The 16,479-nt window shown below is 34.0% G+C and overlaps 1 protein-coding gene across 1 annotated transcript; it reads right to left on the bottom strand.

The window, feature by feature from the left end:
- Positions 1–36: 36 nt before the first annotated feature.
- On the bottom strand, positions 37–14,338 carry ttc39c (tetratricopeptide repeat domain 39C). Its single transcript, XM_052538558.1, has 15 exons — positions 14,011–14,338; positions 13,734–13,914; positions 11,377–11,425; positions 8,945–9,073; positions 8,735–8,849; positions 7,429–7,795; positions 5,700–5,868; positions 4,786–4,879; positions 4,516–4,623; positions 4,324–4,433; positions 3,733–3,856; positions 3,556–3,653; positions 3,253–3,357; positions 2,188–2,226; positions 37–2,106 (listed from the first exon to the last, which is right to left on the bottom strand). Exons 2-15 carry the CDS (start codon positions 13,871–13,873, stop codon positions 2,017–2,019), a joined length of 1,737 nt encoding a protein of 578 aa, XP_052394518.1. The 5' UTR covers positions 13,874–13,914; positions 14,011–14,338; the 3' UTR covers positions 37–2,016.
- Between the last annotated feature and the right edge of the window lie 2,141 nt (positions 14,339–16,479).

The raw sequence follows: 16,479 nt of genomic DNA on the forward strand, positions 1-16,479 counted from the left end.
CATAATTCAGTGAACACATTGAACTCACGTACAGTGTTTAATGGCAAGTTTCGTTATTTTATTATTGGAATGTCCTAATTCTATTGTCCTCACAAGGTATAAATACCCTGAACATCCAATATTGACACGTTTCACAGTGAAGACATGTTTTGAGCCTCTGGGGTTACTGACAGAGAGACCAGAGGAAATCACGTACAGTAGTGAATTAAAGCTCAACGGTGGGAAAGACGTTACAGCTACAGGCCGAGAAAATAAGGTGGTGAAAGTTTCACAACAATTTTACAGTATATACACCCACTAAAATCAATTCAAGTTATTCAGATATCATCAAAAAGAGATACTGATGTGGTGTTAAAATCTATAAACAATAAGCCTAGGCCAAAAATATTACAGAACATCTGGCACAAAAAAACAAATACAACTTACGGCTCATCAAAAACTAGTTCTGAAATTAAATTACCTCCTCTGGCCCAGAGGAAGACCAGTAGGTAGTTGTGCATGGTTTTCACTTCAGAAAAAATCTGCTGACCATCAGAGGATATGAGAATGAAACTTATGGCAAAACTAAGCTGCCGTTCTCGAACTTAATACACAGATAGCAGATTTAATGAAATATGTTTTATATCCGTAAAATTATTTGTAAGGGTTACTAAGGGAACACATGGTTTAGTGTTAAAATGAAACCTTGCAATACATACAATGAAAACTGCCCACCTTGAATGGAATGCGTTTTAACCTGCAAAAGCGTCTTCAAGTAGAATAATGAGAGACCGATATATCGGACTGATCCAACAACCAATATTTGACCATTTTAGCTACATGAAAAGGCATACTTTTTAATAGAAAGAAAGACAGACATCCAAATATTAGATTTTATAGAATTGTTTTATTTTTAATTTATGGAGCAAAGTTCAGTAATCCTGTAAGGGATTTTCTATCTATCGATATACACACAAAGTGTAATATTTTATGAAAATGATATAATAATAATAATGATAAAAATGTATAATTAATAATAATTAGTATACATAATATAAAATTGATAATTAATAATTTTCTTTAGAAATATTAACATTTCTTTATATTATTTAAAAATATATTACTAATACTACTGGCTCCACATTCAGGTAATCTGAATTTTATACATAATTACAGAACTTTGCTCCATAAATTATGTTATAATCCTATTAATTAATTCATTATTATTATATGTAATTTTCTTAAATATATTAACACAACTTGCTCCAAAAAAAGTACATAATTTATAACTTTCAGAATTTACTCTAATTAGTATAGAAATGGACAAGAACACTTTAAAATTAAGTTTTACTGGATCATAAAAATAATTACTATAGTTAATTAAGTAAGAATACATTTCAATATCGTTAACTGAACACAGATTTGATGCAAATTGGACTAATTATATAGTTAAACATTTATTTAAGTGAAATCATAGCATGGCCATATCGGTCTCATATCGGTCCGCCATTACACCAGACGCATACAAACTTGATTTGACACAGGTAGTTATTGTTAAGTTTGGATACTATTATTTCTTTGAGATAAAGGGTTACACGATATATTTTTCATTTTTTGGTATTAATGTTATCTAATGTAGAGTTCTATCCCATGCTAATGTGTTTTGTATGATATAACAAGCTCTGGGAAAGGATCTAACCAGTCGGTCTACTCTCGTGTTTGTTTGTGAGGGTTACGTTTTCCTGCACTTCTGCAGATCAATCCTGAACACACAAAATCTGTGGATCTGCACTATGACGTGGGTGTAAATGTGAACGTGAAAATTAGATTACATCACTGGGACCAACAGCTACATGAAGAGTGAACCTTTTCAATTCTAGGCTGAAAAATATCGGCCAACTCGTCCTCGATCACCTGAAATCCGCTGACTTTCAGTTTCTCCCTCCAGAAGAGCTGGATTACTTCAAATGGCTTTCATTTCAAAAAGTGCTGGAAAGGAGCGGTCAAAAGTACGGTGCTCTTCTGAGGTCGGACGGGTCAGCGAGGGACCACTTCCTTTATGGAGGCGAGGGCAGAATGGATGCGGACGTGCAGCCTGTTCTCGAAGTCGTACCCGGCGTAGTTCTCCTGCAAGCGAAGCTAGTCACCACCTGAACTCAATTTACTGACATGTTCAAGATAACAATCGCTGATGTCTTACAGTCTTACCTTGGCCTGAAGCAGCAATGATCTTCCTCTACTCAGGGTCTTAGAAAGGAAAAAAAAAATTAATTATTGAAAAGATAAATAAATAAATAAAGTATATGTTAAGAAATAGTAAAACAAAATTAAATAAATAGATTTAATAAATACAATGCCCCACAACTCTATTTTAATATAATTCCACAATATTTTATTAAAATAGTTTAAATTCTATATCATGAAAACTAAAAAACTGAACCCCTAATATCTATAACTGAAAATAATATTTATTAAAAAAAGATCACAAATTAATTATTAAAAATACTGTATAAATAAAATGGTTTATAAATTAGCAATATTTAAATGATATATGTTAATTATATAATTATATATGTTTATAATTAAGCTAAAACTAACTCATAATTTAAAAACTAATTGTGTATTATATGTATTAATGAATTATATTTATTATGATTTTGTTTACATATATATATATTATGTTTACATTTAAATAAACTCATATATATAAAAAAATTAACATAAAAAAATAAACATTTTTAAACAATAAATATTAGAAAATACTAAAACTTTCACATAATTAAATAATACTATACATTTAATTAATTTGTCTATTAAAAATTACAATACACAATATTAAATATACTTAGAAATAAAATAATATATAATACAAACACAATTTGTAACAATATGACCTGCATTTAATGCAATAAAATTTCACTATATTTTAATAAAATTCTACATGTTTAATTGATAATATGTAAGCACCACACTTTTTGAGATGTATATGGTGTTGGTGTGATTATTGTCATTATTATTAATACTAAATGGCTCCAAAGGAAATGTTACATCATTTCTAGAGCGAAGTTATGTCATTCTATATGTTAATCCTTGCAATGTTATTTTCCGAATAAAATGTATAATACACTTCAATGCAAATGTTTTCTAAAAGACTGTTTGTAATGAACGTAAAGAGTTGGGGAATTTTAAACAAAGTCCACTGTAAGCTGACGAATCAATATTTAAATCCAGTGCCTTTAATTCGAGAATAAAGGGATTGTGAAAGCGCTTCACCTCTGGTTTAGCCAGTAACACACAGCCCATCTCATAGCAGCAATAGGGCTGCACATAGCTGTTTGTCTGACGGCCGTATTCATCCTGCACCGCCAGCTGGAACGACTGAACAATCACACAGAATCAGTATCAAACACAGTATGTGAGAGGATAGAACTTAAACATTATTAATGTGCTATATTCTGCATTTTGTAGCATTTATGCTCTGAAATATGTTTTTTTAAAGACATTTTGCACTGTTACTGTACCTTTAAGAGAAGTATAAGTAAGTGACTTTAGTTTGCTTTATGAGACTGAACAAACCTGAACAGCGTCTTTAATATTCCCAAGACATTTATGAATGGCCCCAAGCAGCAGGTGCTTTAGGCCCAGGCTTGACTGCTCGTCCAGCCCCTGTAGCACTGAACACAGCATCAAGATCAGGGTTAACACCAGGGAACAGAGGCGCTCAGAGCTGACAGACGGGACACTGCTCTTTACCTTGATTCATAAGCTGGAGTTTGGAGGAAGAGCAGTTTAGAAGAGCTTTCCATAAGTACAGCACCTCCACAACACCCAGAATGCACAGCTCTCGCGTAAGGGAGACTTTCCTCAGCATCTCTGCCTAGCGACACAAACAGAGCAAATGCATGATACATTTATTTAAAAATAACAAATAATAAATAATCAGGTTTAGAAATGTAATATAGTTACATTATTAATATTATTTCTCTGTAATTCGTAGTTATGTACATATAAAATAAGACTTTTTAATCATTAAATATTTTTGTATTATGAATTCTAATCACCATAAATGCATGAGATACAGATAAAATTAGTTTATACATTTATTACATTACAATAACTAGAGTTAGGAGTTAAAATCATAGAGAAAACAAACTTGAATGCAATACTACAAGTATCAAAAAAAAAAAAAAAATCAAATCAATTATATTTATTAATACTAATATAATAGAAAACTAAATAAAAATGGTATGGATATTCCAAATTTCCATAAGCATAATTTGTATATTTTATATGAGTTTAACTTAAAACCATAATTGCAAAGAACTGAATTATTAGGTAACTCACTCTTTTCAGTGCAAACTGCTCGATCTGATTGTTCTTGCGTTTGAAAAGCCTCTGGACATCTTGGAAAACAGCTTTGGCTCCCTCTAGATCACCAGAAGCCCCCTGACATACTTTGGGTTGAGATGTGAAAAGGTTTGATTAAAACAGTTATTTTACATTTGACAGAGAGTTTGACGGAGAACAGAAGCGGACCTCCAGTGAGGTAAGCGTAGTAACACTGAGACCAGCGGGATTCGTTCTTCAGCCGCTCAAACGACCTGAAGGCGTCTTCAAAGTTCATCTCGATCATGCTGCACCAGCCTGAGAATCCACAGCACATGCAACAACAAATCACACACTGCATTAGAAATCGGCTGGGACGTTGTGCATATAGTTAACTGCATACGTTTCTCTAATTCAAACAAACTGGACTAAATATTTAATAAATAAGAGTAAGACAATAAGACGACTTCAGATTTGTACCGATTTCATAGAGGCACACGTGTTGGATTTCTCTTTGGTCTGAGGCAAATTCCAGAGCATCCTGAAATGACGTCAGCGCACTGTTGATTTGGCACTGAAAAAGAAAAAATAGATTAATTATGTATTATACATGACTAAATAGATATATATATATATATAAAAAAATCTAAACTATTTATACATTTTAATTTTTTTATTTATAATATATCAATAATTTATATGAATTCTTATTTATGCTTATGTAAAATATCATTTATTACATGTTGTCTAATAGTTGATTACTTTTTATGATACATTTTACATATGTTTATATTAGTATTTTCTAATAATCATTATAAGCTCACATTTTAGTTTATGTACATAAACATTATAATAAAAATTTTACACATATTAAACACAATATAATAAATATTAGATATATTGCAACAACTACTGTTAATATTACTGTAATATTTCCTTATAACACTAGAACAACAATGTTAATGCGGATGAGTATGTATATAAACACATAAAACAAACAAATGAATATTGTTTAGAATATATTTATAATACATTTTGAGTAACAGTGTTAATATATATATTTTTTAAGTAAGTAATCATTTTAATAATATAATAATTTTATGTTCCTGTGCGCCAATTTAAGTCGGTACGCATGAATCATTTGTTTTTCTCTAGTGTAATGTAAATTACCGTACACATTAGCCACTGTATAATTTGTATTGGAGATGACTGATATTAATGGTTGGCTCTGGATGCCTTCCATTGCATCTAACACACCCACTACATGAAGAAAGTCATTGTGGTGGTTGGCGAAGTAATTAAATATCAGTGAAGCATAAACCGCATTATTATTTCAATGAATGAATTATGCCAAACGATTATCAAGCACCAAGCTGAAATCCCTACAAACCCACCTCTAATCTCTGCACCCGTCCCCTAAAGAAGATGAAGAGAGAGGAGTTTGGGTAAACAATCGCCTTCTTCTGCAGAATGGCTTTGGCTTCCAGGAGCCCGGCTTGCGAGTCAGAGCCGTCCAGAGCAAAGAAGGGCTGCACCACAGTGTGATACCACAAAAGAGCCAAACTGAGAGAGAAAAGAATGCAAAGATCCATTAAATAACACCTTTATTAGTTGTGTTTGTTTACAGATTGCTTGTGTACAAAGTGCTACAGCAGCACCGATTAGAAAAAAGCAGCATCTATCCAACAGAAGAACAAATTTAGGAGGGTTTTGCCCCGGGCTGGATTAAGTATGCTTAAATTCATCTCTATTATTAGAGCTGCTGTGCAATCTGTCAGCCTCTGGAAATCAACTACTGAGAACAATGTGTCTAAAGTAAGCTGAAAGAGCGCTTATGAACGACGCAATTAAAATTACACTTAAAAAAATAAACAATTCACAATTAACTAGATATTTACATTTTATGAAGGAAATATGAATGATGTTTGACTGTACTGAATTTGATGTAATGCTATAGTGTTCTGGATGGTTGCTCTAAGATAGATGTCACCAAATATGGCACAAATTCCATCTTTAACATGAGTATACCTTTTTTTGGGCCATTTTAAAAGTCTAACAATCAGGGGTTAGTCTAAACCCACTTGACAGCTGGACAGTTTTGCATATGAAAAATTCCCGCTCACCACGGGATTCGAACCTACAACCTTGTGATTTAAAGTATGTAGCTCTACTGACAATCAGGGGTTAGTCTAAACCCACTTGACAGCTGGACAGTTTTGCACATGAAAAATTCCCGCTCACCACGGGATTCAAACCTACAACCTTGTGATTTAAAGTCTGTAGCTCTACTGACAATCAGGGGTTAGTCTAAACCCACTTGACAGCTGAACAGATTTGCATATGAAAAATTCCCGCTCACCACAGGATTCGAACCTACAACCTTGTGATTTAAAGTATGTAGCTCTACTGACAATCAGGGGTTAGTCTAAACCCACTTGACAGCTGGACAGTTTTGCACATGAAAAATTTCCGCTTACCACGGGATTCGAACCTACAACCTTTTGATTTAAAGTCTGTAGCTCTACTGACAATCAGGGGTTAGTCTAAACCCACTTGACAGCTGGACAGTTTTGCACATGAAAAATTCCCGCTCACCACGGGATTCGAACCTACAACCTTTTGATTTAAAGTCTGTAGCTCTACTGACAATCAGGGGTTAGTCTAAACCCACTTGACAGCTGGACAGTTTTGCATATGAAAAATTCCCGCTCACCACGAGGTGCGAACCTACAACCTTGTGATTTAAAGTCTGTAGCTCTACTGATTGAGCTAGCTGAACAAAATTCTAATTTTTCACTTCTTTATGAGACATGTTTAATAGTTATAGATGAGTCTGTGGTAGCATTTGCTTGCACATACTCACATGACCTTTCCATCTAATGCCTTTTATCTCTAATTGTGACCTTTTAGATGCCATCAATTATGTAACCCCAGTGTGAAACCAACAGCATGTGCTCGCACACAAATTCACGTCACTGCACAGTACATCAGAAGTGAGGGATTTTCTTCTAGTGTATGAGCGCTAAACATTTCTGCAAATGCTCATAATTAAGTATACACAAATGAGAGAATCATATCAAAGGCTGGATTAACAATGCTAAGGTGCAAAAAAAAAAAACTTACGTTGCGAGTGGCGCCTTCATATCTTTGCTCTCGCTGGCACATGCTAAGGAGTCGAGACCTTGCTGACGGTCTCCAGGGAAGCCCAGCAGGTTGATGATCTTGAGCAGGTGTGGAGGCACCATCGAAATACACAAGTGAAAGAGCCCATAGCCGAAGCTGACCGAACCCTTCAGACGGTCCAGAACCTCTTCTGTTACCCGGCCGCCGCTCTCGCCTGAGGTGTTGTGATTGGCCTGATCGGAGGCCAGCGCCCCCTGCTGGTCGGAAGAGCGTCGGCGGCAGGCTTCCTGCAGCTGGCTGATGTCGCTGTAGCATTTGTTGTACATTTTCCAGGCCTTGCGGAGGATCCAGCCTCCTTTGATGTATGCTGAGGGGTGATAGGTCATAATAATAACATTAAATGAAAGAAAATGTTAGAACTTTAGAACGTAATGTTCTATAGCATGATTGAGCCATTTCATATTTTTAATGACATGCTGAATCGTTTTAGATAATCTAAATTTGTGTATACTTAAAATATAATTTTTTTTATATTTAAGTAAAAATATATTAAATATATACACTAAATTAAAATTATATTTTCAAATACAAATATAAAATTAAAGAAATTCTATAATATACAATTAAAAAAACACAAAAATAAATCGCATGATTAAGCATTTTAAAATTTTTGTTGACCAGCTGAGTTGTTTTTAATAATCCACATTTGTGCATACTTAAAGTCATTAAAGATAATTTAAAATGAATTAAAATCTAAATTTGCTTAATATTCATTTTCAAATAAAAATATACACATTTAAGAAATTTAAATATACAATAAAAATAAAAACAAAAAAGTTAAGTAAATGCATGATTGAGTCTTTCAAAAGTTTTGGTGACAAGCTGAATCATTATAATAACCCAAATTTGTGTTTGCATTAAATAAATATATAACAAATTTTTTCAAATGAAAACATCAAATTACAGATTATTGCATGATAAGAAGAGGAATAGTTTTTAATAATCCAATAATTTGTGTATTCCTATATTAATAAAGTAAATAAAAATAATCACATTTTTCATAACATTCATTATTATTAATATTTATAGCATTTTGATTAATATTTAATAATTTAAAATGAAAGAAATTCAATAATACAAAAAAAAAAAAATCTAATAACAATAATGATAAAATAAAAATATAAAATATAAAAAAATACAAATATTTCAAGTTAGTTTACACCCCCCCCCCCCCCCACAACAACAAAATTACATTCAAATGACGCAAACTCTGTTCTAAGGTAAAATGTAAACATGCGGAATCCACCTGAGAGTTCCTGTTTGACGAACGACAGCACGGCGAGATAAACTTGACAGTCAGCCACGATGATCTGTCTCTGAAGACGATCCACAATCTCCACTCCTGCTCTCTGCGAGTCCATCTGCAGCCAATTTAAAAACCAAGAAGTTAATGTGAGGAATCTGGCAAACAGACTCCGTACGTCCTGTCGCCTCACACTCATGTAAACACACTCACGCTCTTCTTGATCTTGTTGCGGATGGTCTCGATGACGCCGGCGTTGTCGCTCTCGCAAAGCTTTTCAGTAGTTTTCAGATCATCGCTGGCCACCTGCATCTTCTCCTCCTCGAATGTCATCATGGCGTTCTATGATCAGACAAATATTAGGGCTGCATGATATTGGAAAACTGACTTTGTAAGCAATATACAGTATATATTGCAATATGAAAAACACAAGATTTTTTACCAGATGAATTCAATATCTATATTAGAAAATAATTAATCATTTCAGAATGAGTGGGTGATTTTGTTGCGAAATGCATCTGCATGGAAAATAAAAATAATAAGAAAAATTTTCTTTTACTCCAAGGATTTTTTGGAAGTCTGAACCATCCTTTTAGGGCTGGACAATTTTGGAAAGTTTTTTTTTTTTTTCAATTGTTTATGATCAATTTAATAGGGGGGGGGGGGGGGGGGGACTATTTTATTGTGATTATTATTAAAATGTAAAATAAATATTGATGTATACTTGTACTGTCAAATCTTAATTCAAATATTGAATAAAAAAAAAAAAAAAAAAACATGAAAAGTGCCAGCTTACAACTGTAGCACTGGATTCCTTTCTATAACAATGCTTTCATAAAACATGACAAAAAATGGTAACAACATTCATGGAATTCAGATGCAAAATACAGAACAGATGGGAAACAAACGTTCCTAGCAGAGAAGACACAACGAGCCATCAATACTCAATGGCTATTATTTCTGCACAATGTAATTATATCTTCTATATTATGCCATTAGTACAATGTGTCTATTATTAGCTAAAGCTAAACCATGGCAACTACACTAGTGCTAAACAATAAGCCAGACGCCTCTGAAGGGCTTTTGGGAAAGTAACCCCTCACATTAGCGCTGACTAGCATCGGTCATGCCAAACGACATCATGCTGACATCACGACTCTCATCCTGGGGCACCGACCCTGACATAAGAGGTTGTGACGGGGTCCGTTCATCAACTTGTGATGAGAAACCAAGGGTGCATTCAGACAGTACACTGAACACTGCGCAGTTTTAACTAAACACCTCCAACTATTTCTTAATATAGAATGTAAACAGTGCTTACAAAAACAATAAACATTCACCTTTTGGGTTTTACATGCATAAGCACTGAAAACATACTATATACTGCAGAAATAGTGTGCTATGCACACATTACTATTATTACATTAAAGGCACTAAAATAAAAAAATAAAAAAAAGATTAATTGTAAAAATGATTTGCTATTCTCCCATAAAATACACAATTTCAATTCAGAGAAAAAATATCCTTTAAAAATAAACTTAAAAACATAAATATATATATATATATTTTAATTATTATACATTTTTAAAAGGAGTTTTTTCCCCTGAAGTGAATTTTTATTTTATTCTTAATTTTATTTCATAGGAGAATAGCCATTTGTAAAAAGTTTGTTTTCAATTTTTATAGAATATTTTTTCCATAAGTTCAATTGTATTTTATTGCTATTTATTTAATTGATTTTCTTTATATTTGTTTGTTTGTTTATTTATTTATAAAGAAAATACTTTATTTTCTCATATAAAGCAACAAAATAAAATAAATACCCATTAAAACAAAATTCACTTCAGGGAAATCAATATTTGATTAAATATAATAAAAATGTAGAATATAATTTTAAAAAACACTTGCAATTCTCCTATCAAATGAAGCAAAAATAAATAAATAAACAAATGTATAAATGTAACTTCTGGAAAAACAATATCCTATAAATATGTGGAATACCTTTTTAAAAAATGGCTATGCATGAAGTAAAATTTCACTTCATGGAAAAAATATCCTATAAAAATGTCTATTAAAAAATAAACTCTTGCTTTTCTCCTCTAAAATAAATAAATAAATAAATATCTTATAAAAATGATTTGCTATTATGAACATCTCCGTTCTCCGAACATCTTTTTCTGGTCAATATTTCACTTCCTGTCCTCTCACTTCTATTTAAAGGCTAGGATGAAAGGAGAGCGGTGCTGCAGGAAACAGGACAGCAGCTGGACTACGAATGAGAGCATTTGCTGACTGTGTAACAGAACAGATATAACAGAGATGGACTAGTAACGATGGGCTGATGTCAAACTAATTACACAAGAAAACAACCTTGGGCTGCCCCGCTGATGTTCCCACTTCAGCTATTGGTGCTGTTCTTCCCAGCATGCCACTGTTAACCAAAAGGTCACTTGCCCCAGTAAATAGAGTTCTAAGGGCTAATGGTAAAAGTAGCTTGGTGGCTGAAGTTGTGGGCAAGTATGGGCATAGATTCAAACCTTAAATAGAGTTTCATGTACTGCTGAGGCACTTTCAGTTCTCTAGAAAGCTGTTCTTGTGTCAAATGTACTGGAAGTACTAGCTATCATTTAACAGAGTTTACTTACCAAGAAGCTGACGAAACTGGCGCCGAAGCTCATCAGCGGACTGTGGGTCCTGCAGACAGAACAGGGAATCATGGGATACAAGTTTAGCCTCTGGAAAAAACTAACTCATATTCCAGAAAAAAAAAAAAAAAAAAAGAGAAATTCAGAGATGTAAATATATATATTTTTTTAATTGCCTTAATATTTAATGAATGTATAATTAAATATTATTAAATTAATCATTATATATTATAATCTAGTGTTATAATACATTGTTAGATATTTAATATATACATAAAATATTTAAAATGAAAATGAATCTAAAAATTGAATACATCTTTGTGTAAGTTATGTAACTCTGTTCAACTTCACACCTGCTCATGAGATTATATTTTGCATTAAAAAATTAATTACTGACATATAAAGACAAAGCACTAAGTGATTAATGGCAAAAAGAATTATTTTGGGCTGGAGTATCCCTTTAAGTAGCAATTTCCTCAGGTATATAAATCCTCAGGTTTTACGTATGAATTTGTAACTCTTTGTCTCTTCAGTTTAATGCGATACATTTGTTTTAAAGGAAAAAATATATAATTTTAATTACTGTTATTCATCTGTCCTTTCCACTGGATTTTCCAGGTGACTCTTTTATTTCTCTCTCTCTAATCTCGTATAATGCACAATATAATCTCTGTGTGTTTCTATAATGATTATTGTGCACAGTTTGCACCCTTGCCTAAGGCACCATGGACCAGGCAAACAGCCATTCATCTGTTTACCCGTCATTATACTCATCTGTTGTCTATGGTCTCACGAGAAGGTTATTCAAGGTCAGAAGAATTAGGAACAATTCCCATTATTTCTGCTGCGAGACCAATCAAATATGTTGGATGAACTATTTTACAGCATACAATTAACGTAACGTGATGTTTAAACGTATCGAAACTCAGTATCCAACCTAAAATGACCATTTTGGCATGTTCCACAATATACAGTTATCACCTCATTGAAATAAGCGGTTTTAAATATTTACCAGCGTTATTTCACAATCATTGAGTAATTGCAGTTTTATTCATATTTTGTGTGCATCTTTATATTTTCCCATTTTTATTTTCGCTAGTTTTAGTAATTTTTTTGCATTTAAAAATATATATTTATATCATTTTTGTTAATTTTTAATTCAGTTTTAGCTTCTTTTTTTTGTAAATATTGACACTAAAACTTAAGTTTTCTTATATTTTATTCGAGTTCATGTTTAAGTAGCGTTTTTTGGTGGTTTTTACTTTGATTTACTGATTCAAGGATTAGTTCACTTCCAGTATAAAAACTTCCTTATGATTTACTCACCCCCATGTCATTCAAGATGTTCATGTCTTTCCATCTTGAGGAAAACATTCCAGGATTTTTCTCCATATAGTGGATTTCAGTGGTGCTCAACGGATTGAAGGTTCAAAATGCAGTTTTAGTGCAGCTTCAAAGGGCTCTACACGATCCCAGCGGGGAATAAGGGTCTTATCTAGCAAAACGCTTTGTCATTTAAAAAAAAAAAAAGTGGAATCACATTGGAAAGGTTGTGTACCCACAGTCAGCTCTTCATCTGTGTTCTTCGGTTCATAAAGGTAGGGTAGGGGGAAAACTTATTTTCTCCTCTAACTTCAAAATTTTCCAACATTGTTGTTTTAGCTTTTTTAGAAAAGGGCATTTGAATTTCAACGTTCGCTTTGTAAACTTGGTAAGTTTAAGGTAAGCTTGGTCTGTATTTCCATGCATGACCTTTGCAACGTGAATACGTAATACTTGAAGTCGATCTAGTGCAAGATGAGCATTTGTGGTCAAAAAGTATATACATTATATAAATTATCAAACAATTTAGCTCGATAAGACCATTATTCCTCGGCTGGGATCGTGTAGAGCCCATCGGCCCCCAGTGAAGTCCATTATACGGAGAAATAAAGACATGAACATCTTGGATGACATGGGGGTGAGAAAATGATCAGGAAATTCTTATTTTGGAAGTGAACTAATCCTTGAATTCAACCAGCTTTTAACAGTCACGTTACATTCAACCCTGTTACCTTATTTAAGGTCAGAGTATATTATCAAAAACATAATAGTTATTATATGCTACTGCTAGTCACTCTGCAAACTAACATTTTGTCCCGAAATAGCTAGATCAATTAGTTACTTATTCTGACACTTATTTATATATATATATATTTATATTTATATTTACCATTAATATACAATTATATATTACATGCCATATATATATATATGGTTTCCGTTTATGCGAAAAAAAAAAAAAAAAAAAAAAAGAAGAAGCCAATTTTATATTATAGATACAAAATTGTAAACTCCTAGATGCGCGTGAATGTTACCGGTATCTCCGGAAGAGCTCGTCGCTTTCTCTGAAGCCATTGTTGAGCAGCATATTGATGCCCTGAAACGCCAGCTCGGCGTCATCTATCTGCTCGGCTTTCTCTTCAACCTGCTGCTGTGATGAATCCGGGCCTGCCATCCTCTCGGTTTACTCTTTTAAAGGCCAAAAAACTCGTTCTTCTGTAAATAAACCGCAGAGAAACAGTCGGGTTGTTTAGCGCTGAATACACAACCGTCGGCGCGGCGCCGTGCAAAGTCAAATGATCTTTCCCTTACCGATGGCCAGCTGCAGATCACTGGTGAAAACTGTCTGGAGAGTTTCGATCCCTTCCGTGTCTGATCTGCGGTGCTAAGATGTTTTCAGATCCGCAATCGTCCCCTCCATCAGGCTGCCGTGAGCTGTGAAATATCAGCTGGCTGCTCATATATCAGCAGCATCGCGCGTTACGCAATATTAAAGACAGAAACGGAGCAGTGGCGTTATCGTCCCTTATCCGCTTCTCATTCACTCTAGTGAGGTGTTATAGGTGACAGAGCCGATTCTGCTTTCAAACTGAAGCTTGACAGCTTCCTCTTGACTGTAACACGCCCTGTGCCTCCAACCAGGAAGCGACTTTCACATTAACCCTTGAAGCTTCTCTGGTTTCAGCAGTAGGGATTTGAATTCATCATGAGTCGAATCTTATGAATCGATTCTCAAATAGATTCGTTCATTGATTGGTTCGCTATGGCAGTGGCGAAGCGAGTACCGCTTGAACAAGGTACTCTATTGCCGCGTTTCCACCGAAATTACCCGGAACATTTGTACCAGGAACTTTTTTTCCCAGGAACTTTTTTCCCCCCAGACCTGTTGCTTTCTGCGTTTCCACCGCGGTGTAAAGTACCGGGTAGATTAGGCAAATAGACTGGTGACGTAGGTCTGCGCGCGTTTCTCAATACAAAGTACGGCTGATTAAAAAAAAAAAAAAAAGTACGCTGATTTTGGACGTGCATCCTCGGTAGTTGGTTCAGACTTTGTGCATTCGTCTCAGGAGTGTGATGTCCGCGACGACGCAAGTCCGGTAAATCTATAAACAGCAGCATTATTGATAACTTCAGTCTGCTTGTCATGGCTACTGCAATTTTCCTTACTGTATATTTACAATAAAACGAAATATGATATCAAATACCACTGCCTCCTTTCATTTTCATTTAAACATAATAACAGCTGCAGAAATGTACTTAGTTCAGGGAAATGTGTGCAGCCATTACAATGAAACGAAATATTATATAAATTCGCCTTTTTATTTTCATTTTAACATATAGATAAATTGAATACAGACCAAAGAAAACTTGTTAGATTTACCCCGCAGCTGAATTATATGTTATGTTTAACCACTAAAGACACATCAGAGCCAGCGGCACATATCAGAAGGTCTATCCCAGGAGAGGCTGCTCTCTGCGGATACATGAGGACTGAGCTCCCGCTGATCGAGTGGAGCTCACCGTCGCAGAGATCGGCGAAACACATTTTTAAATAGGCGCTGTCTTTATAAATAAACCATAGATTTGAGTTTTAAACAACTACATTATCGCCTGAAATACTTTTAAAATTAAATTTCATGACACAATAACTGTAATATTTGAAAATTATCCGAATAAATGGTGGTTGAACTCAACCAATGCTGCGTGAACTCAGATCGCTTTGGCTACTGCAATTTTCCCCTCAGTATATTTACAATAAAACGAAATAGGATATAAAATACCAATGCCTCCTTTCATTTTCATTTAAACATAATAACAGCTGCAGAAATGTACTTAGTTCAGGGATAAGTGTAACGTTATATACAGCCATTAAAATAAATATTATATAGACTTGCCTTTTTATTTTCATTTTAACATATAGATAAATTGAATACAGACCAAAGAAAACCTGTTAGATTTACCCCGCAGCTGAATTATATTTTATGTTTAACCACTAAAGACACATCAGAGCCAGCGGCACAGAAGGTCTATCCCAGGAGAGGCTGCTTCTCGGCGGATACATGAGGACTGAGCTCCCGCTAATCGAGTGGAGCTCACCGTCTACGAGATCGGCGAAACACATTTTTAAATAGGCGCTGTCTTTATAAATAAACAACAGATTTGAGTTTTAAACAACTACATTCTCGCCTGAAATACTTTTAAAATTACATTTCATGACACTACATTTCATGACACAATAACAGTATGATGGATTAGTTGACGACGACGTAAGTGCATCAGGAGAAATTTCATCTGAACTGTTTCTGGTTGGTTGTTTCCAGGGTCCCATAGAGGCTACTTTTGAATTTGGGAGTTATCTCTCTCTGTCGCCTACTGTTTAAGATACATATTCGGAAACAGTGGTTTTACTCGGATTAAAAAAAAATTAATCTGATTAGGGGAATGGTTTGTTGATCAAGAGCAAACGAGTTCCGAGTTGCCTATATGCTTTTTGATGCTTCTAATTTGAAAATGTATTGTAATTTTATATATTATTTATTTATTTATCTTATTTTATGTATTATATACAGAAAAAAAGAAGATTTTTATTGTCGTTTTCCTTTGGTTTTTGGAATAATGAGTTTTTGCTTTCTTTGAATGGCTGTTATGTCGAAATGAGTTAACATCCACAAACAAATGCAAAACTGTAAAGTGCACTACATAACAACCTACAGAAGTGGCGCAGGGTAAAATAAAATATCTCAGTTAACTTGTAAAGATGCTTTTCACAACATTTTTGCT

The sequence above is a fragment of the Carassius gibelio genome, chromosome A22, assembly GCF_023724105.1.
Source record: "Carassius gibelio isolate Cgi1373 ecotype wild population from Czech Republic chromosome A22, carGib1.2-hapl.c, whole genome shotgun sequence".
NCBI lineage: Eukaryota > Metazoa > Chordata > Actinopteri > Cypriniformes > Cyprinidae > Carassius > Carassius gibelio.